The following is a 23,032-nucleotide window of genomic DNA, read 5'->3' as shown; positions in this document are numbered from 1 at the left end:
ATGGAATACAGATTTTCCTTACTACAAGAAACATTATCATTTGTTCTCCATATGCAGGTCTAGAGAGCCTGGTGCTGACCTATGTCAGTGCCATCAGCAGCGGGGATCTGCCCTGCATGGAGAACGCAGTCCTGGCCTTGGCCCAGATAGAGAACTCAGCTGCAGTGCAAAAGGCCATTGCCCACTATGACCAGCAGATGGGCCAGAAGGTGCAGCTGCCCACAGAAACCCTCCAGGAGCTGCTGGACTTGCACAGGGACAGTGAGAGAGAGGCCATCGAAGTCTTCATCAGGAGTTCCTTCAAAGATGTGGACCATCTATTTCAAAAGGAATTAGCGGTAATTTTTGTGTCAAATTTATATGGTTTAGGGTCATGGAAGCCAAAGTACTGCAAGGAAAGAAAATGAGTATTTATTTGGATAGAAATAATTCTTCCTAGCTTTCATAATGTTAAAAACAACAGATTAGTAATCACTTCAATCAGAAGGACCAATTGTATTACTACAGACTCGAAGTTTAAAAACTTTTTTTTCCTGAATAATCTCCATTTAATTAAATTCATATAACTGACAACCAGAGTTTCTAATCAAATTACCTGCCCACTCTTCTCAGAATGATTTGATATTCTAGCCAAATGCAAAGAAAATTTTCATCCTAGTTATCTTGAGCAGGCTTCTGTTCAGCCACATTTATTCCATATAACATCATTACTCCAATATGAAAAAGAGTTTTCCTCTAACAGTTGACATAAAGCTATCAATCTCCGCCATGAAACCCACCCCTAAGGAGAAAGCAACTTCAGTAGAAAGTGGGGTCAGGAGGAAGAGTGTGGTCCTGCTGGGGAGCCTGTCAGTTTCTCCAGAGTCACTGACTTTTTATTTTCAGAAGCCTTTCCTGAAATTCTGAGGTCAAGCCAGCATCCTTTTCCTGCTCTTTTTACTTCCTGTTTTTACATTAAAGGCACAGCTAGACAAAAAGCGGGATGACTTTTGTGAACAGAATCGGAAAGCATCATCAGATCGTTGCTCAGCTTTACTTCAGGACATTTTCAGTCCTCTAGAAGAAGAAGTGAAAGTGGGAATTTATTCTAAACCAGGGGGCTATCGTCTCTTTATTCAGCAGCTACAAGACCTGAAGAAAAAGTTCTACAAGGAACCAAACAAGGGAGTACAGGTAACCAAGACTTACCAGTCAATTATGGAAGGCTGATGACCTGCCTCCTGCAAACACCAAGGTGACCAAGATGCATTGCACACAGATGCGCTTTTTTCTTTTTTCTTTTTTGAGATGAAGTTTCGTTCTTATTACCCAGGCTGGAGTGCAATGGCACAATCTCAGCTCACCGCAACCTCCGCCTCCTGGGTTCAGGCAATTCTCCTGCCTCAGCCTCCTGAGTAGCTGGGATTACAGGCACGCACCACCATGCCCAGCTAATGTTTTGTATTTTTAGTAGAGACGGTGTTTCACCATGTTGACCAGGATGGTCTCGATCTCTTGACCTCGTGATCCGGCCGCCTCAGCCTCCCAAAGTGCTGGGATTACAAGCTTGAGCCACCGCGCCCGACTGCTTTTTTCTTTGCATAGCATTCATGCTTTTATTCAATAACATATGCAAAGAGGCTATTATACAAGATATGTCCTAGGTGTCTGTCAAAGAGTTCAGTCAATTAACTATTGAGTTATAAATACAATTGTCAGATGAAGCACCAAGCTGTTATTATCATTACAGCTGGGCTTTTTCTGTTGCAAGAGACAGAAATCTAATGATGATTGCTTAAACAAAAATAGTAATTCATTGATTTAGGCTGCAAAGTGGCTTTACAGGACAGGTGGATCTAAGGTTTCAAATAACATCATGAACTGTCTCTTTCTCTAGTGTTCCCCCGTCTCCACAGTTTTCTCTCTCCTACCCTCCCTCATTCTGAGTCACTCCGATATTTGCTTTCTTAATGATGGCTTCATTCCTGAGCAGACTCAGCCCATATGAGACCACAGCATTAACAGTTCCAAACTTAGAGCCCTTAATCTAAACAGCACAGAGAATCTCTTTTTCCCAGTATCTATATTAGCCTACTAAAAATGACTGCTAAGTAGGATGCTCTGATCAGCTTGCCAGGAACATGTGCCTGTCACTGTGACAGGGAATTTGACCACCAAGCACACCAGGGCCAAGAGAAAGAATTCCCAGAGGAAAGATGGCAGGAAGACAAACAGGAACACTGCTTAAAGCCATTTCCCACTGCTCACTTTGTGTTCTCTGGGTCCTAAGGCTGAAGAGATGCTGCAGATGTACTTGAAATCCAAGGAGTCTATGACTGATGCGATTCTGCAGACAGACCAGACTCTCACAGCAAAGGAAAAGGAGATTGAAGGTGAGGAGGGAGTTAAGAGATTTGATGGCCTCCAAAGCTCTAAAAATTTAAATAACTTGACTGAATAAACATGGAACCCTTTAACTAGAGCAAGATCCACAAAGATGTGTCTTACTTGTGGAGGTCATCTCTAAGTAGGGCATATGCAGTCAACAACAATGACAGGTAAGTGTATAAGGAAGAATGAGGCAACGAAATAACCCCACACAAATTTTTCTTCTTCCTTTTCCTCCACAGTGGAACGTGTGAAAGCTGAGTCTGCACAGGCTTCAGCAAAAATGTTGGAGGAAATGCAAAGAAAGAATGAGCAAATGATGGAACAGAAGGAGAGGAGTTATCAGGAACACGTGACGCAACTGACTGAGAAGATGGAGAGGGACAGGGCCCAGTTGCTGCAAGAGCAAGAGAGGACCCTTGCCCTTAAACTTCAGGTATCTAATTGCATCACCTTGAGATTTCTGTCTTCTCTCCATTCTCCCTGATCCCAACCTTAGTGTGGCAGGGAGAACATGAAGCCCAGAGGAAGGACCCTGCTTGCTCACTTGCACTTTTCAATTCCTGTCTGTCCAGCCTGAATTGGCTATTGTCAACTCTGGTCACTAAAAGTTTTTATTTGCAGTTCTGTCACATTCAGTCCTTTATCAGTATATCCTTCATTTAAAGGCAGCTATTATCTGCTAGGCATTAATAAAATATCTTATCTATATCTCTTTCTTAATACCATGTGAAGCAAGAACTATATCCTTATTCCTTAGGAGAAGAAACAAAGGTTCCAAAAAGAGCAAATAAATAAATAAATAGGGTCACACAGCCGGTAAATATATCTGAGCTGTCTTCATCACTTAGTGGAATCCATAATGATTATTTTTTTCTGTGACACCTGGTATGAAATTAGATTCGAGAAAACTTTTATGAGCAGAAAGGCTCCTAACCCTCACACCTGTGTGATACTCCACAAATTCTGACCATTTTTTATGTCCTGCTCCCAGTGTGTTTTGAGTTGTGAGTTATGTGCAGAAACTCAGTATGGTCAGTCTGGCACGCGTATTTTTTCCTTATCTTCTACTACCCCTGATACCAAGGTGTGGCAGCTTAGATCAAATTTCCTAATCCATGATTCATATACCTTATGGGATTTTGAGGATACTTTATTTCTGTGTATGTTATATACATAATAGTGTAAGAAACATGGCTGTGTTTTGGTCAAAGATAGGCTGAGGTAGGATGTTTACATCTTAAGTGACTCAGCGAGTATAACTCCACTTGATATCAGAGCCATGCAGACATAACACAGAGAAGCTCAACACCATAACCATAACATAGGGAAGGCCATCATTTGGCCACTATTGTCTATAAAAGGTATAATTTCCCTGTTCATACTGTGCAAGTGCTGGCGCCCAAAGAGAAAGCCAAAACTGTCCGTCTTTGCAGACAGAGGAGAACCAGGACACGGCTCAGGTCACTTGTGCCTAGAGAGAGAGAAGAGTTAAGTTGCTGACCCTGAAGGCAAGGGAGAGCCAGCTGCACAGCTGTGTGGGTGTGGGGGGAAGGGTGGCAGCACTGCCGGGCTAAGCAGCTGAGACAGGGCAGACAGTGTAGACAGCCAGTGTGAGAAAGCCGTTGATAAGAGCTGCCGCTGAATAAAACCATATTCACCTGCCTACGTCCCTCCCAACCAAGTGTTCTTTCTGCTTATCCACCCTTTCCCTCCCGATCTCAACATGACCTATGGCATAGTCGTGAACCTGACAAATGGTACACGTGTAGGTAGGTATATAAAAAAATGTATAATGCATAGATAAGAGTTGAAACTAAACATATGATCAAGATTACCCTCCAAGGCTGTATACAATGATTGGGGTGGGAAATCAAGACTGGTAATTTAGGTTCATCACACAGAGCAAAATGTATAAGCTGAAACTCTTTCTTAACTAAAGGATTCCCAGGATAAGAAATTACTGAGCCTGGATGCCCAAGCAAAATATGATGATAATTAAAGCTAGAGAAAATTAAATAAATTATTAAATGTGGAAACCAGTTAGAATATTTCCATTTGCCTAATGCTACACTTTATGCAGCCTCTGTTTGTCCCTTTTTAGGAACAAGAGCGACTACTAAAAGAGGGATTTGAAAATGAAAGCAGAAGAATGCAGAATGAGATACGGAATCTCCAGAATGCAATGAGACCAAGAAAGAGATGTACCATAAGCTAAACACCAGAGCCTTCCTGACACCCCTACCCAAGGCATAATTGAAACAATTTTTGAATTCGGAACAAGTATCACTATATTTTACGATAATTAGATCTTGCACCATAACACCAAAAGTTTTCAAAAACAATATATAATTTGCAAATGATCAAAATCATGTTTTTTTCCCAAAAAAAGACTGTAAATTGTGCAATAAAGATGCATTTACCTCTGTACCAACTCAGGAAGTTTCATGAGCTGGTACCATTCAGGAGAATTTTATTCTTCCAGTTGACCAGCAGTAGACAAATGGATACTAAGCAGAGTCTTAGGTAAAAGTCTTGGGAAATATTTGGGCATTGGTCTGGCCAAGTCTACAATGTCTCAGTATCAAGGACAACCACCCTAGCTTCTTAGTAAAGACAATGTACAGTTATCCATTATATCAAGGCTACATGGTCTATGAGCAATAATGTGATTTCTGGATATTGCCCATGTATAGCCCTCACTGATGAGTTCAAGCTAAAGCAAACCACCTTATACAGAGATCTAGACTTTCTCTATGTTCTCCAGAGGAAGGTGGAAGAAACCATGAGCAGGAGTAGGAATTGAGTGATAAACAAATGGTCTAAAGAGGAAAACTTTCTTCCTGTTGAGTTCATCCAGATTATAACTTTAATGGGACACTTTAGACCATTAAACAATTGACACTGGATTAAACAAAGTCACATAATGCCAATTACACACTCTGTATTTATAGCAATGCATAATTTGCAAAGATGGACTTTAAAAGATGATATGTAACAAAACTGAACTAATACAATTAATTATTATTTAGAATGCTAAAGCTTATGCTACTCTTTTCTAGTTCTTTATAGTCATACTTGAAATTTTGCTGAGTTTCCCCACAAGAAAATATGGAATGCTTTTTGACATTTTTGAACCATTTGATAATGCTGTTGTGTTTACTTAGTATATGTAGACTTTATCTCATGTGTCCAAAGTCCTAAGAAAGTGGTTGATGTTTCTTATAGCAATTAAAAATTATTTTTGAACTGAAAATACAATGTATTTCACTAGGCTTCTTATTTCTGATTAAGTTTTCCTTTTTTGCAGTTCTTTTTTCAGAAAATAAGGTTTTAGTCTTTATAGCAATGGTTGGTAATCTTTGTGGTAAAATACCAGATAGTAACAATTTATGACTTTGCAGGTCATACAATCGCTATCTCAAGTACTCAGCTCTGCATGTAGTGCAAACAAAGACATAGAAAATACATAAACCAATAGGTATGGCTATATTCCAAACAATCTTTATTTTCAATAACAAGGTGGCACCCATAAGCCATAGTTTGCAGAACTCTGCTTTACAAAAACATTGGTCAAAGTTTTATGTACCTTTTGTGTTACTCACACTTAAAAAATCATATGGATTAGATTATATATATTAGAATCTTGAAAAAACTGTGGTTATTCAAAATAACACAATAAGGAAAAGGCAGGGAAGCAGCTAATGCCATGAAATCCACATTAATAACCCTGTCTTTCCTAATTGCTTAGAGGCCTCTTATTACCTTGAACTACCTCTGATCCAATCAGATGGCAAATGCCTCCTTTCACAATACAGCATGGTGCTGCTGAGCACTGCTGCTTCACTTGACCTGAAACTTCATAGAAGACCAGGTTAGACTACAGAATACTAGATGAAATGTTCATATAGATATGCTTTATATTTTTGTCCAAGATCTATTCCTACAAAGGTATAAATAAAATAAATTTTTATGAGTTGAAGTAACTTGACAGTAAAAAAGAATAACTCTGCCTTATTATTTTTGAACTGAAAATACAATGTGTTTTACTAGGCTTCTTATTTCCGATCAAGTTTTATTTTTTGCAGTTCTTTTCATCAGAAAATAAGGTTTTAGTCTTTATAGCAATGCTTGGCAATCTTTTCTGTAATATATCAGTTAGTAATGATGTATAACTTTGCAGGTTTTACAGTCTCTGTCTCAAGTACTCAGCTCTGTGTGTAGTGCAAACACAGACATAGAAAATACATAAACCAATAGGTGTGGCTATGTTCCCATCAATATTTATTTTCAATAACAGGGTAGCACCCATAAGCCATAGTTTGCAAAACTCTGCTTTATAGAAACATTACAGAAGCAAATAATGGTTTCTTTGATAACCAATAAAGTATAAGAAAATGAAAAATCAGCAAAATTAAGTTACTTCCTCCCCAGTTTGGTAGCATTAATATTTAGACCACATTCCAAACCATCTGACTTGGTTTAGTACTTTTCTCCAATATATGCCAGAGTATCATAAAGCTCTCTCTCTAGGGAGGCATGTTGTTTTCCTGTCCTTAGGCCCTCCAATGGTGTGCAAGGGTGCAGGCTATGGTGAGTAAGGCAGGGCAATCACCAGGACCCTGGATGACATGCTTGGGTGCCAGTGGGAGGTGACCTGGGCCTGTTGTCAGACTTCCTGAGGCTGTGTGCATACGGCTGCAGCAACAGTTGAGGCAGCATGATCCCCAGGGCCCGGGAGGCATGCTTGGGTGGTGAGTGGTGTGACAGCCAGTCCTCAGGACATAGAACAGTGTCCGGGCAGGCCAGCCCCAGGACCACTGGAGGGAGGCACATGTAGATGCTTGGTGGCCCTGCTTCGTGTGGAAGGTTGAGAAGGTTGCTGTCAGTGGCAGTGGCCCCAGGCGAGTGGCTTTCAGAAACTGAAGAATGTGCATTTTGGCTCCCTTTGTCCTGGGGGCAGCCTCCCTGGTGTGGTACACTGCCTGTTCCTTACTGCACCACTGAATTAGCACATAGGACAAAGTTGTAGCCCTCTGGGTGGAAATGAGGACATGTCAGCAGGCCTCCTGGGATGTGGAGATGCGAGGCCTTTGGGCCCCAGAACAGAATACGGTCTGGTGGGGGCTGGGCTCTGAAAACAGTGATGCGCTGTAGCTCTTTGAGTCTTGGGAGTGTTCGCTACCTAACCCAACAGAGGCCGTTTGCACGATTGCAGTGGAAAGTCAAACAAGGAAACACAGGGTTTTCTAGAGGGAAAGGTTTATTTTTAGTAAACCATCAAAGAAATGGGAAAAACGTTCAAATTTGTCTCTCAGTTCTGGGGTTTGGGGCAGGTTTTATAAACAGAGGGTAATGAGGTGTGATCTGACTGCTTCATGCCATGAGGTGATGTCAGGGCTGGATCTGATCAGATCACAGATTAAGCCCTAAAATGTCTGCTTCTTAATTCAGTCTTGCTCCTTGGTCCAAGCATTTAGGTTCCACCGTGGTTGCATGCTGAGTGAATCTGGGCATGCTCGGGCAATATAACTTGAAACCAGGAGTCCACGACAACAGTAAAATAATGCATTATTTTATTTCACAAACTTGAAACACGTTGGGCTGGTTCTGCAGTTTCAAATCCCATTTTTTTGGTGGTTGTTCATTTTCTCAATCTTGAGGGAGATTGGGCAATAAGCACTCTAGCACTTCCTGCTGATTAGGCCACAGACCTTGGTTAAAGGAATAAAATTGTTTAGCACTGTGCTTTAAGACTTCACTGATACCAGGGTTAGGTTTCAGAAGGAGTTTTTGGTTCAGTTTTAGGAAAATACACAAAGTGTTAGCAACTTAAACATTATCCGTTCCATAGAACAGAAAGAATGCTCAGGTTTTCTAGCCAAAGTTCCCACGTAGCTTCCCAGTCGGGTCTGTTCATTCAATTGAGAATTGAAACTTGAAACTCACTTAGCTATAATTGGTCAACTCAGCTGAATTCTACTTGGTCAATACAGCTAAGCCCTGACTGGGAGATGCAGGTGAGCTGAAAAAAACCCAAATAATAAGGTATGTGTTTTGGGTGAACTCAGAACATGTATGTGACCCCTCATTAGCAAATGGCCCTTTGGCTCAACTTTAAATGTAGGCCGGCTTAGCCACTCAGAAGGCATCTTGAAAGATTGGCTCAAACTTGTTGGCAGACAACATTGCATCCATCAAGGTATGGAAGTGGTTAGCTATGTGCTTCTGGCTCATCTGGTGTTGGGACAAGTCCTAACGTGTGTGATGGATTACATAGTTTACTGAGAATGACAGCAAGGAAAACTGAGCCGGCCCTCAAGAGGAAAACTGCTCAGGGCATTCTAAATAGTGAACAGTGTATGCATATCACACACTAGTTAAACCGATTCTTTAAACACGGGACATGTGATCCTGCCCCCATTGCTCCCTTGTGGAGAATACTTTCTAGTTTGTTTTTGATCAATGATAAGCAGGCACCAGCTGCCTGCCTAGTTTATCTTTGTTCTATGAGAAAACACAGAACACTTGTTCGTTAATAGTAATCACCTGTTCAGAGAGAATAAATATGTGGGTCAGCATCTGCTCAAGAATCTCAGCTCAGAAGGCTGTTAACCCACTGATTCCACTTTGCACTGTATCTTTGTGTTGTTTCTTAATTCCTTCAGCACTGCTAAGTTGGGGTTTCCACAACCAAGCCAGTCTCAGCACTCTGGTCTCTTCTAGGGACCAGATGATGGCTAGGCATGGTGGCTCAAGCCTGTAATCCCAGCACTTTGGGAGGCCACAGGAGATGGATTACTAGAGCCCAGAAGTGCAAGACCATCTTTGGCAACATGCAAAACCCCCATCTCTACAAAAGATACAAAAATTAGCCATGTGTCTATGGTCCCAGTAACCTGGGAGGCTGAGATAGGAGGATGATTGAGCCCAGGAGGCAGAGGTTGCAGTGAGCCAAAGTCATGCCATGCCACTGTACTCAACCTAGGCAACAGAGCAAGACCGTGTCTCCAAAAAAGAAAGAAAAAAACATACTTAGGCTGTTTTTAACGTTTCCATTTTTCTAAGACCATCCCTATTTCTTACCATCACCTCATCTCTAGCTCATCTTCCAGTGCTTATCTCAAAGCTAAACCAGGAGCGAGTCTCCAGGACATTCTGACTTCCACATGAGACATAATAACAAACTTAGAAGAGTACAAGAATCCTAGCATGTGTTTCCATTCCCTTCCTAAGAATTCACTTTTGGAGCTTTTTTTGCTAATGCATGATGGACTCATTTGCTCTGCTAAAATCAACTATTGGAACAAAAACAAAATGCTCAAATAGCTAAACTGCATGTCCTCTCAAAAGAAAAATAGGTTAAGCAGAGATTTCCACTACATTTCTATGACATTTGGGTAGTTTTCCAGGGAGAGCTGAGAACATGCTGTGTCACTGACTGATCCCTTCTGATACGCTTTTTCCAATCATGGTGAAGAAGGCCTCTCAGTTTGGGGTTGGCAGTTTAATCTGAAATAGAACTGGACATAGTGCCTCATTTAACCCTCACTCCCAAATGTAAGACAACTGAAAAAGCACATTTGAGCATAGGAGATTTTTTTAAAGATGTGGGTATAGAAAGTTTATTCCCTAAGATTTCTTTGATCTCGTAACTTGGAGGGGAACCGCAAGCCCTTCACTCCACAATAGTGCAGCCCAGCCCACTTCTACCTTGCTGGTTCCCATCTGTCCTCTCCCATGTTCTATCCTCTTCCCTCTACTCACTACCTGGTTTTTCAAAACAAACACAATCTCTTTAACAAAGATAGTTAACAATCATTTTTTCTTGCTTAGGTTTTTGCTGACACTTAAATTCTTGAAGTCACAGCTCTGTTTCAACAGGCATTTTAAATCTGTTTACAAACACACACATTTCCCCATCAGAAATTTTGGAATCAAATATTAATACATTTAACTTTTTTTTTCCTTTTTATAATATGCCACCCCAATAGCCATTCTGCTACAAGTAAAAAAGAAACTGGGTGGGGCACGGAGGCTCACACCGGTTCCCAGCAATTTAGATGGCTGAGGTGAGCAGATCACAAGGTCAGGAGATCAAGACTATCTGGCTAACATGGTGAAACCGGGTCTCTACTAAAAATACAAAAAAAAAAAAAAAAAAAAAAAGATAGCCAGGCGTGGTGGCATGCACTTGTAATCCCCGCTACTCAGGAGGCTGAGGCAGGAGAATCACTTGAACCCGGGTGGAAGTTGCAGTGAGCCAAGATTTCACCATTGCACTCCAGTCTGGGTGCCAGAGTGAGACTGTCTCAAAAAAAAAAAAGGAAACTGTATATAAAACCTGTGAGAGTTCCAAATAGTGCACAGACACTATTGGTTTGGAAACTCTGCAGCAAAATCACACACACACACACACACACACACACACACACACACATACACACATACAACAGAGGCATGCAGCTTAAATTATGTATTTTGAGGAATCTGAGATTTAGGTACTACGGGTTTATATTTTTTAAAATTAGGCTCTTCATTAGGAAAAATAGCTAATCCATGCTGGGCTTAATACCTAGGTGATGGGTGATAGGTGCAACAAACCACTGTGGCACACATTTACTTGTGTAACAAACCTGCATATCCTACACTTGTACCCTGGAAATTTAAATTTAAAAAATCAGGCTCAACTGGGCACAGTGGCCCATGCCTGTAATCCCAGCACTTTGGGAGGCTGAGGCGGGCAGATCACCTGAGGTCAGGAGTTCAAGACCAGCCTGAACAACATGGAGAAACCCTGTCTCTACTAAAAATACAAAATTAGCTAGGCATGGAAGCACATGCCTGTAATCCCAGCTACTCAGGAGGCTGAGGCAGGAGACTTGCTTGAACCCAGGAGGCAGAGGTTGTAGTGAGCCGAGATTGCACAATTGCACTCCAGCCAGGGCAACAAGAGCGAAACTCCGTCTCAAAAAAAAAAAAAAAAAAAAAGAAAGAAATCAGGCTCTAGCTCTCCTAGAACAAAAAAGAAGTAGATCTTAGAAACAAGTTTATGATGGGGCCAAGCATGGTGGCTCACATCTGCAATCCCAACACTTTGGGAGGCCAAGGCAGGAGAATCACTTAAGTATCAAAGTTCCATTTGTCTATTTTTGCTTTTGTTGGGTGCACTGTTGAAGTCTTACCCACAGAGTATTTGTCTAAACCAATGTCCTGTAGTGTTCCTCCATGTTTTTCTCTAATATTAATAGTTTTATAGTTGCCTGGCACAATTTATGAAGAGGATTTCCTTTCTTCAATGTATGTTATTGGTCTCCTTGCCAAAACTAATTTGGTTATAGTATTTGGATTTATTTCTGATTTCTCTGTTCCATTCTACTGTTCTATGTACCTGTTTTTATTGTTAGGTCATTTTTCAGAAAACTAAAATTTAATCCATTTCACATAAGTGACATCAGGGTAAATTCCTCATGGGTAAAAGTTTTAAATGTTCCAGTTTGTACATATTTTGGTGTTCAGTGCTCTTCTTTTCCTAGCTGTAATCCTCTGATTTTGTAATTTGGGTGCAAGTCACTCTTACCCACTGGAGTTAACTGAGGGCATTGGCTGTGTCTAGTAGCATCCAGCCCAGTGCTGTGCACACAGAACGTTGCTGTCTTTACACACACATGCATATGGTTGTTTTCCTAACTTGCAGGTCATGCCACCATTCAGTATGAGACTAAGTAACCCAAGCTGCATCAATGCATCTCTGCTGCTGTGTACCCTAGAGCATGCTGCTAGAGTTCTTTATATAAAAAGCAGCTTATCATAAAAACATACCACAACTGAAATTCAGCATCTGTCCATGGGACGCCAATATGTGGGACAATCTTTGAAACACTAAGCATACATAAATATATTATTGTATTGTATGATGATACTAAATTACAAACTAATTTGATCTGTGACCATCTATTAAAAGGTTGTAAGGATTCCATAGACTGCAAAGCAAGTAAACTGGAAAGTGAGGAAATGTTGCTTCCTCTTACCCACCGCTTAAAAGAAAAAGCCCCTAGGAAATTTTTCAAGCAGTCTCATGTAAAAGCAAAGTGCACAAAAACTGTTCCCTACTCATTGTCATAAACAGAAAAGAGCAGTTTTCTTCACATCTATGCTATTTCCCAAAAATGAAGAGCTTGTCTCTGCTTTTGCTTTCAATATGACATGTGTTCAAAATAAAAAGTTTCAAGTTGTTCTAAATTGGTATCAGAAATCTTTCACTCACTTCAAAAAGTGGAAGAGGGCCTGAGACTTTTCATTTATGAGTACTAATCAGACTTACAGTTAGAAAGAGTAAAGGGAAAGACCTATAGCACCAGAATGTTTCAGTCCACGTTGGCAGAATATAGAACCACCTACAAACCTAATTTGATCCTAACACACTGGTTCATCACTTGAAGAAACCTCAAATCAATCAACTGTCAGAGCTTTGTATCCTAATAAACTGGTATTAAAAATCCATTAAGCAGCCAGGCATGGTGGCTCATGCCTGTAATCCCCATCACTTTGGGAGGCCGAGGCAGGCAGATCACAAGGTCAGGAGTTCGAGACCAGCCTGGCCAATGTGGTAAAAAACAGTCTTTACTAAAAATACAAAAATTAGCCAGGCATGGTGGCATATGCCTGTAATCTCAGCTACTTGTAGGGAGGCTGAGGCAGGAGAATTGCTGGAATCTGGGAGGTGGAGGTTGCAGTGAACCAGGATCATGCCACTGCACTCCAGCCTGGGCGACAGAGCTAGACTCTGTATAAAAAAAAAAAAAAAGCCACTCAACATATTTAAACTGTATTTCCTGGTCTTTAAAATGAAAATAGTACTACCTACATCATAAGTATGTACTGAAAATTGGAGTTAACTGATAACAGCTGTAAAGACTGTAGCACAATGACTATCATATAGTAGACACCAAATCCATTTGACTTCTTGTTGTAACACTAATTCAGGCTTCATCAGCTCAAGGAAGCCTACATACTACAAGATAAAATGTGGTGAAAATAATTATCTAAATATATATTCTTTTTCAGTTGAAATGTTAAAACTGCTTATTTAGAAAAGATGTCATTTTATACCTGTAGTGGAGTTAAGATTAAAAATCCTGATTCCACCTGGTTGGAAGGAGGTGAAAGGCATGATAAACACTTGAAGGAGTGGGAGGAACTGCAAATACTTCCAGAAGAAAATTCTATAATGTATGTCAAAAATCTTGAAAATGAGCATAATGTTTAACCAACATGTTCACTTCCACAGTTTTGACTTATTCAATTGACGAATACTTGTTAAAGGCTCATTATGTGTCAGACACTGATTTGAGGTGCTAGAGAAGACAGAGCAGTTAGACAAAAATATCTGCTTTCAAGAGATATAACATTCTAGCAAGTAATAAGCAAAACTGTAAACCATATAGACCATCAAATAACCACAACTTTCATGCAGAAGTGAAGCAGAGATAAGGGAGCGACAGAGCTGGCAATTTAGAGTATAGCAATTTGACACAGCGGATCAGAAATAGCATTGATTAGGTGGCAATTCAGGAAAGACCTCAAGTAGTAAGGGGAGGTTGCCTGGGAATCTGGAGAAACAGCATAAGTAACAAAAGGAACAGCAGGTATATAGGCTTAAGACATGAACATGCCCAGCATGTTTGAGAGGCCCATGGGGACAGGTTACAGAGTGAGTATACCAGTCCCACAAACCCTGTACTCTCTTATGCAGATACCAGTTTTATATTACCCAATGTAACATACTGTAAGACTGAGATGAGTCCAGGCCTCTTTTGAACTGCCCAGCACTGCCACAACTGGGATGAGAAGAGAGTGTGAGAGGATGGGTCGGTGCATCAGATGCAGCTGATATAGTTCACCCCTTCACCACTCTGATCACCGTGCCCTACATTAAACTCAATCCATTGTCAATTCTTCATGTTAGTGAGCAGCTGCAATTCTCTAAAGGACTTAACACATAGGAGTTAACAGCCCCAGATTTCACTTCTGCGACTTGTCGCAAGGTCATAATTGATGTTTATCATCTCCCTCCTCTACCATCCATTCCAGATTTTCGTCTCCTGGTCATTGCCACAAGCAGTCATCCCATTTAGAGTATTTTTTTTTAAGTTGAGCTGTGTGGTTAAAGCATTCCTTCTATAAGATTAACACAAAAAGGAAACATAACTTGAAAGAAACTGAATTATCCAGCAACTTCAAGAAACTCAGCTTATTCTCCAGTGAAAAACTGAATGATTTCCATAATACAAGATACAATCTGAAATTTAAAAAAGAAAAATGAGAGAGCTAAATGGAATGAGTACCACACAACACAGTCTACTTCCTTATAAACGACATAAAAAATGCATGCAACCCTTTGTCTTTACTTTTCATGATAGCTGTATTGTCATATGATATAGTTATAGTGCTGTCCACAAATACTGGTCAATGGAATGTTGCAAACATCCAGAACATATATATTCCACTTTCTCATGGAAAGATTATTTTCAGATGGCAAAAAAATGAAAACATTCATGAAATTTCAGGGTTTTCTATAATACCTTCAACTCATAATAATCATTAATTGATTAGTATTGATCTGAGCTCACTAAAAACTTACAATACTAATCAGTATTTGAGGATCTGGCTTTTCTTATAAATATTTTTCTATTTTTTTGTTTTGATTGATTCATCTTACTCTATTTTGGATACAGATGACACATTGGTCTTTTTTTGATTTTGACATTTTTTCCAAGTAGTCATGTAAAAGTGAATCAAATTTAGTAAATAGCTTCATGATTCTTATGAAATATCCATTATTCCAGGAATCTCACTTTCAATCATGACCTCAGGTAGAGCAAGCCTCAATTAAAATACAATAATTGCCACTATTTATTCAAAATGATAATAAATGTTCTTCATGACTTTGGTGAGTGCTTTTATTTTATTTACGTTGACTTAAAAACAAACTCAAGACTTCATAAGCTCCGTGGAGTCTTTAACATATTTTACGAGTTCCTTCTATATTCATTCAGTTGGAAAACGATGGCTTGTAAAAAAATATCTGTCCTTGTTAGCATTATTTCCTAACTAAACACCATATGCAGACTTTTAGTTCTGGGATATACTAATCATGATCTCATAATGGTGTGAACATTTTAAAATTTGTGAATAATGTTTATTACCTCAGGGACAACGCACAAGTAAGTAGTCCCAACACAGAGTGCTCCAATTCCTCACCTTAAAGAGCTTCAAGAATGACATCAAAGCGTTCCATCAGTCCTGAATCAACCTTCTATCATTTCCCAATAAAGTAGATAGGCAGAGAAAATCAGATATTAACCATTAATATTTGCTTCTTAAAGACACATATCCATGTTACTCTTGCAAGGAAAGGTCTAAAGAGTGTTACATACTGTTTTCCCTCCAAGAAGGAGATACAGTATTCCAGCTGTTAACTATGCAGCCATAAAAAGGAAAGAGATCATGTCCTTTGCAGGGCTATAATTTGTTTTTACTGTAAAACAGAGCTAATATCACCTGTTCTGTATGTAAGTAGTCATGAATGAAATAGACACATAACATTTGAAGCTCTTAGAAAATAATTCATGAAAAATCAAGTTATAGTATACTAAATTAAAAAAGAGAGACATCTACAAATTAAATATTTTTACAATTATTCACTCACCAAACAAGCAGCATAGTAAGGTGGTTCAAGAAGAGGGTTTGTTATAGTGCTATGAGTTTAAGACAACTGATAAAGTCTTCCTATGCCTTCGTTTCTATAAAATCATAGGGAAATATTTGTTATGAGATTTAAGTAGTTATTTCATGTAAAGCACTCAGCACTGAGCCTGGAACATGAGTACAATGCATGGAGCCCCCTCCTGACTGTGTGCTGGCCATTAAGAGCCAGGGGCTAGGTATTCACAAGTGGGTAAAACAAGCCCTTTCCTCACTTGCTGCACCGCTAAAGGAATAGACAGCTCCATTGTGAATTATCTCTTGTTATAGAAACTTATACCTAAAAATAAATGTGATGCCTCCTCATTCTACAATTCTCAAACAGATCTCCAGTCTTGAGATACATTTCATTTTTTTTCAATATCTAAGGGACATGTTTTTAAAACAACAAATGGTCTCTAAGATCTCTCCCAATAAAAAACTTTGAAACTTCATATTTAAAAAAAAAAAAAAAAGACATTGATTCAGCATCACATTCAGACTATCACATTTAGCAATCAACAGCACGGGTACAAAAAAATTACATTAAAACCCTCTGTTGGAATGCTTTACACTTTTCACAGAACAGAAATTAAAACAATCTGTTATACAATTAGTCACAAATACAGTCCTCAAGTTTTTTGCCCATACACATGAGTATTTGCCTAAAACATCTTCTTTGTAGGAGCTAGGCCCTACCACCACTGTGCCTGGCTGAGTTCACAAATCTGTTATAACTTGTAGCTTCCCTATCACTTCTCTGGCTCTCCTCTCCTGCTAAGCTTTGTTTCCTAATTAAAATCTTCTGTCACTGCCATAACTACTGCTGCTACTGGAATTCCCATAGCCACCTCGGTTTCCTAGTTTGGCAAAGTATTGGCCTTCACCACCATAGGGGCCACAGCTTCAGCCTCCAAAGTTTCTTCCCTTCATGCGTCCAAAATTTGAAGACTGACGGTTATAATTGCCAAAATCGTTGTAACTTCCACCACCTCCAAAATTGCTTCCTTCATAACCAAATCTATTATATCCATCCCCACTGCCACCATATCCACCATCACTATGACTGCCACCAAAGCCACCACAACCACTGAAATTTCCTCCACAACAAGTTGTCATTCCCACCTAAACTACCTCCACAATCATCATCAAATTTTCCAGAACCACTTCAACCTCTTTGGCTGGATGAAGAACTAGCCATCTTCTGCTTTGACAGGGCTTTCCTAACTTCACAGTTGTGGCCATTCACAGTATGGTATTTCTGAATGACGATCTTATCCAAAGATTCATGATCATCAAAGGTTACAAAGGCAAAGCCCCTTTTCTAGCCACTGCCTCGGTAAATCATGATTTCAATCACTTCAGTTTTTCCATTGTGTTCAAAATAATCTCTTAGGTGATGTTCTTCAATGTCTTCTTTAATGCCGCCAATAAATATCTTTTTCACAGTTACATGGGCACCTGGTATTTGAGAATCTTCTCTTGAGACAGCTCTCTTTGGTTCCACAAATCTTCCGTCCACCTTGCGTGGCCTTGCATTCATGGCTGTATCCACCTCCTCCACAGTGGCATATGTGACAAACCCAAAGCCCCTGGAGTGCTTGGTGTTTGGATCTCTCATTGCCACACAGTCCGTGAGTGTTCCCCATTGCTCAAAATGGCTCCTCAGGCTTTCATCCATTGTTCCAAAGCTCAACCCTCCAATGAAGAGCTTTCTCCCCTGTTCGGGCCGTTAAGTAGACTCTGACTTAGATATGACCACAGGGAGAAGAGAGACTTCAATGATGCTTCTTTGGTGGTATCCACGGGCAGAAAAGAGCAAGCTGACTAACATATCTCCAAACTTCATAATTACCCCTCCTACTAGCAGAGACCAGAAATTGTATTTGTGGTTAATGAATCAGTGCCGTGAAAGAAGTACTTTCAGTTTCATTAGGCTCTGACGCCATTACAAAGGTGGCTTACCTTCTAATTATTTGATCACTGAGGAAAATCCAGAAAACTACACAACACTGGAGGAGTGAAATAAAAGTCCAGGCATCCAGTGACAGAAACAACTTTACCTGGACTGAAGAGAAAAGAACAGGTAAAAACTCCAATTGCTTCCTCTCCAGCCCTGAAGTACCTCAGCTCAGAGACATTGAGCCTGTAAGGTTGTGGCGGGGATGGGAAGGAATTTATAAAGGTCGGTTAGTTTCCTTAAAAATGACCAGGACCAAATTAGGCTCCAGTTGAGCCTGACATGGGACACAGGTCAGATGAAATTCTGGTGCTATCAGGAGCGGCATGGCTCTAAGTGCCACAGTGATTGTGTTGAATTAGGCACCAGCAGACAGGAACTAAGAGTTTGAAATGCACTAGGATGGTCTTTCTCTTTGTTGACATTGTTTGTGTTGACTAGGGACACGATTACAATTCTATTGTCAGTAATGGAGCTTGCTAAATCCTGCTCCTACAGCAGCCGGGAAATGGAAAGCTATTAATGGATTCTTTTCAAGAGAAAAAAAGAACAGTAAATGAGAAGCAGAGTAAGCGGCTGGCTGACACTGTTAAAGACAAAGAAAGAAACTGAAACCAAACATGAAAGAGGAAGATTCATGAAAACAGCATACTTTTTATTACACATTTGAACTTTGTTTCAGGTTATTTCTCTAGAAACAATCCAGACTAAAGAGCTTCCTCCTTTTTTTATTTTTTTTTTTTATTTTTTTTTTTTAAGAGAAGGCAGTAGACTAATTTTCCTATGTAATTCTCTTGTAGTGCACCACTATTAAAGCCAGTATCTTTGCTAACCTTAACCTCTTCCATGCACTCAGACTTAACTTGGATCCCGCCTTCTGGAAACTCCTCCCCTGAATTTCTTGACAAACCACTAGCCTCATTCATCACCTTGTCTGACAGTTCACTTGCTGGCGCTTACTGGAGTGCACTCACGCGTGCTCTCTCTCTCTCACCTTTCCAGTCCCTTCTCCTTCTTCTCCCCCTCCCCACTTCTATTTCTCCTCTTCCTATTTCTCTTTCTCCTACTCTACAAAATGGAAAAAAAAAACCAGAAAACCTAAAGCTGTATTGCTGGAAATATATTTTCTTTTAACAACTTCCCATGTAGTTCTCTTTATGGGCCTCCCGGTCTTTTAATTCTTATTTCATGAGATTTTTTTGTTTGTTTTTTGTTTTGCTCTGTGTGTGTGTGTGTGTGTGTGTGTGTGTGTGTGTGTGTGTGTGTTTCTTGACAACATTCAGTATTGGCAGTTTTGCATTCATACCCCCACTGAGTTAGAGGCTACCTTATCGTGACACTAATGAAGCTTAAGTTTCAGGGCCCTTCTCTTGCACATGCCCCTTCAAAGCCCTTGGAAAGGTCCCTAGCCATGTGTTTCACATGATTATGTAGTTCTATAAAATTTGCAGAAGCATATTACATTGGTTCCACTTCCAGAATGGCACTGTGAGAAGCTTTGTGGATCCTCATTGCAGTGAAATAAGCATAACCAGTTGGAGATGGAGAAAGGAACACATTTAAAAATCCCTGGAAATTGTCCTAAGAGTGTATGTCAATGAAACATTTATTCATGGGGGTCTTTATTCACCATAGAATTCATGAATAAACATCAATATTGAATTTCTTACATATAGCCAGGATATAAAAAAAATTATCTAAGTCCTATTTGATCTTTCATTTATTGTCTACTATAAAATTTTTAATAAGAATCCAAGGGAAGGTTTTCCGCAATGAATTAAATGAAAGTACTAGACCACAAGAATAGTTGACTGTTGATAAGTTACTGTCATACTAATATTTACTTTGATGACAATACTTCCATAATTTTTAAAAATGATACACATTTTTCCTCATCTCTCTTACTGACACAAAACTTTTGGCCATCCTGGGGAATTTTGTGACTCTATTCCTTAAATGCAAAAGACTGGAAATTCTAATTCATTCCATCTCTTCCTTTGCAGACAAGAGAACAACGCCCTGGACATGGCGTCAGAGATCCACCAGACAGGTCCAATATGCCTTATTGAGAACACTAACAGGCGACCGGTGACGAATCCAGAAGCTCTGAAGATCCTGTCTGCCATTACGCAGCCTGTGGTGGTGGTGGCGATCGTGGGCCTCTACCGCACAGGCAAATCCTACTTGATGAACAGGCTGGCTGGGAATAACAAGGGTGAGTGACACCAGCAAAGCTCTGCCAAGCCCTTCTGTCCCTTCACAAAGTCAGCATCCATTATGAGGATGTGAGGAAAGAAAGCTGGTGCTGGGAATGATAAGCTAATTTTCAATTCACAGTTGGGCTCCTTATCTTCACTCTTCTAGGGGTTAGGAGTCAGCTCATGGCTGCTCTGAAGGTAGTGAGTTATCGCAATTGATTGTTCACCATCAGTTACAGTTGAACTCCTTGTTCTACACTTTCCTCTCACCCTTCTCACTACTGACTGCACTTGACTAGTCTTTTCTTTTTTTTCTTGAGACAAGGTCTTGCTCTAAGCCCCAGACTGGCGTGCAATGGCAAGATATCAGCTCACCACAGCCTTGACTTCCTGGGCTCAAGCAATCCTCTCACCTCAGCCTCCTGAGTAGGCAGGACTGCAGGTGCAGGCCAGCACACCTGCCTAATTTTTGTATTTTTTGTAGAGACGCGGTTTCGCCATGTTGCCCATGCTGCTCTCAAACTCCTGGGCTCAAGAGATTGCCTGCCTATGTTCATATAGTAAAAACAAATGTACACTGATCTTTAAGATTAAAAAAACATTTCAGTATGTATTGGATATTCTCTTTTATTGTTTTAATATATATATAAAAATATAAATTTTACCCTTGTAACCATTATTAAGTATGTAGTTCTGTGGTATTAATTAAATTCAAATTGTTGTGCAACTATCACCACCATCTATTTCCAGAACTTCTTAATCTTCCCTAACAGAAACTCTGTGCCAATTAAACAAAAGCCCTACCTATACCCATCTCCTACCACAATTCTACATTCCATCTCTATTAATTTGACTACTCTAGGAATGTTATACAAGTGGAGTAATTCAATATTTGTCCTTTGGTGACTGGCTTATTTTAATTCATATAATGTCTCCAAGGTTCATCAGTGTGGTAGCATGTGTCCAAATTCTTCCTTTTTAAGACTGAGTCATTGTATGTGTATACTAATTTATCTGTTCGCCTGTCAATCGGCACTTGGCTCGCTTCCACCCCTTGGGTATTATAAATAATGCTGATAGGATCATGGGTGCCTGCATATCTGTTCAAGACCTTGCTTTCACTTCTTTTAGGTTTATACCCAGAAGTGGAATTGCTGGCTCATACAGTCATTCCATTAAATTTTTTAAGGAATTGCTATATCGTTTTCCACAGTGACTGTACCACTTTACATTCCCAACAGAAATGCACAAGGGTTCTAATTTCTCTTCAGACTCACCAACATTTGTTATTTTCAATTTTTTCTTTTTTTGAGAGAGAGTCTCACTCTTTCACCCAGGTTTGGCCAAGCACAGTGGTTCACATCTGTAATCTCAGTACTTTGGGAGGCTGAGGCAAGCAGATCACTTGAGCTCAAGAATTTGAGACAAAACTGGACAACATGAGGAAATCCCATCTCTACAAAAGATACAAAAATTAGCTGAGCCTGGTGGCAGATACCTTTAGTCTCAACTAATTGGGAGGCTGAAGTGGGAGGATTGCTCGAGCCTGGGAGGTTAAGGCTATAGTGAGCAGTGATTGCAGTCCAGCCTGGCTAACAGAGTAAGACTCTGTCTCAAAAAAAGAAAAAGTTTTGTAATTTTCATTATAAAAGCCATTCCCCTCTATGGTTAAGTTTATTCTTAAGTAGTTTGCCCTTTTGGTGCTATGTTAAGTGGGATTGTTTTCAAAATTTCCTTTTCAGATTGCTCATTGCTACTGTATAGAGATGCAACTGAGTTTTGCATGTTGATTTTGCATGCTGCAACTTTGCTGAATTCTTTTTATTAGTTCTAACAGTTCTGTGTAATATTTAAGGTTTTCTGGATAGAACATGTCATCCATGAATAGAGATTAACTTACATCTTCCTTTCCAATTTAGATGCTTTCTGTTTCCTTTTCTCACCTGATTACTCTGGATAGGACCTCTAGTACTTTGTGGAAAAGAAACAGCAAAAGTGGGCATCTTTTGCTTGTTCCTAGCATTAGAGGAAAATTTTCAGTCTTCACTATTGAGTGCGAAGTGGGCTGTGGATTTTTCATATGTGTCTTTTATTTTGTTGAGGTAGTTTTGTTTTGTTTTGTTTTGTTTCTATTTCCTTTTATTTTTTTTTTGAGATGGAGTCTCACTTTGTTGCCCAGGCTGGAGGGTGTGATCTTGGCTCACTGCAACCTCTACCTCCTAGGTTCAAGTGATTCTCCTGCCTCAGTTTTTTCTATTTCTAATTTGTTGGTTGTTTTTATTATGCAAGGTCCTGAATCCATTTACATATTGGATATTCAAATTTTCCTATTTTTCTGATTATAAGTAAGGTAAGTACTGATTGTGGTTTCGGTTATCTCTCTTAACATTAATTATGATGCTACATTTGCCTCAAATTTCAGAAGCACGTATTATTAAATCTCCAGCTCTTCTTACCCCATCTCTCCTTTGCAGGCTTCTCTCTGGGCTCCACAGTGAAATCTCACACCAAAGGAATCTGGATGTAGTGTGTGCCTCACCCCAAGAAGCCAGGACACACCCTAGTCCTGCTTGACACTGAGGGCCTGGGAGATATAAAGAAGGTAAGGGTCAAAGATTCAATTCTGGAATAATGCCTCATCACTGAATATTTTATGCACTGATATATTATCTCTTTATCTCTTTATTTCTTAAATATTTAGTATTTTATTAAATATTTTATCTCTGAATATTTTGTTTTTTCTTAAAGAGTTTGCTTTTGA

General features: G+C 39.8%; 2 protein-coding genes and 1 long non-coding RNA gene across 6 annotated transcripts in view; 2 read left to right on the top strand and 1 right to left on the bottom strand.

Moving 5' to 3' along the window:
• The window catches only part of GBP1 (guanylate binding protein 1), a 15,549-nt gene extending 9,921 nt beyond the window's left edge, over positions 1-5,628 (top strand). The window contains exons 7-11 of the mRNA XM_003943254.4: positions 58-338; positions 961-1,173; positions 2,270-2,372; positions 2,610-2,803; positions 4,472-5,628. Of these exons, the coding sequence (XP_003943303.1) occupies positions 58-338; positions 961-1,173; positions 2,270-2,372; positions 2,610-2,803; positions 4,472-4,585 (905 nt within the window). The 3' untranslated portion in view covers positions 4,586-5,628. The remainder of the gene's footprint in view (positions 1-57; positions 339-960; positions 1,174-2,269; positions 2,373-2,609; positions 2,804-4,471) is intronic.
• The window catches only part of LOC141580295 (uncharacterized), a 26,938-nt gene continuing 4,181 nt past the window's right edge, over positions 276-23,032 (bottom strand). For 3 of the 4 annotated variants that reach the window (XR_012512481.1, XR_012512483.1, XR_012512482.1), the window contains one exon: positions 276-22,855. This is a non-coding gene — a long non-coding RNA (uncharacterized LOC141580295). The remainder of the gene's footprint in view (positions 22,856-23,032) is intronic. The other variant, XR_012512484.1, reaches the window with a different exon arrangement.
• The window catches only part of LOC101049043 (guanylate-binding protein 3), an 11,917-nt gene continuing 8,941 nt past the window's right edge, over positions 20,057-23,032 (top strand). Inside the window, 2 exon segments of the mRNA XM_074381149.1 lie at positions 20,057-20,288; positions 22,746-22,873. Coding sequence (XP_074237250.1) covers positions 20,099-20,288; positions 22,746-22,873 — 318 coding nt within the window. The 5' untranslated portion in view covers positions 20,057-20,098.

The sequence above is a fragment of the Saimiri boliviensis genome, chromosome 11, assembly GCF_048565385.1.
Source record: "Saimiri boliviensis isolate mSaiBol1 chromosome 11, mSaiBol1.pri, whole genome shotgun sequence".
NCBI lineage: Eukaryota > Metazoa > Chordata > Mammalia > Primates > Cebidae > Saimiri > Saimiri boliviensis.
Note: the sequence above shows the minus strand (reverse complement) of the source record. Positions and strands in the feature narration are given on the sequence as shown.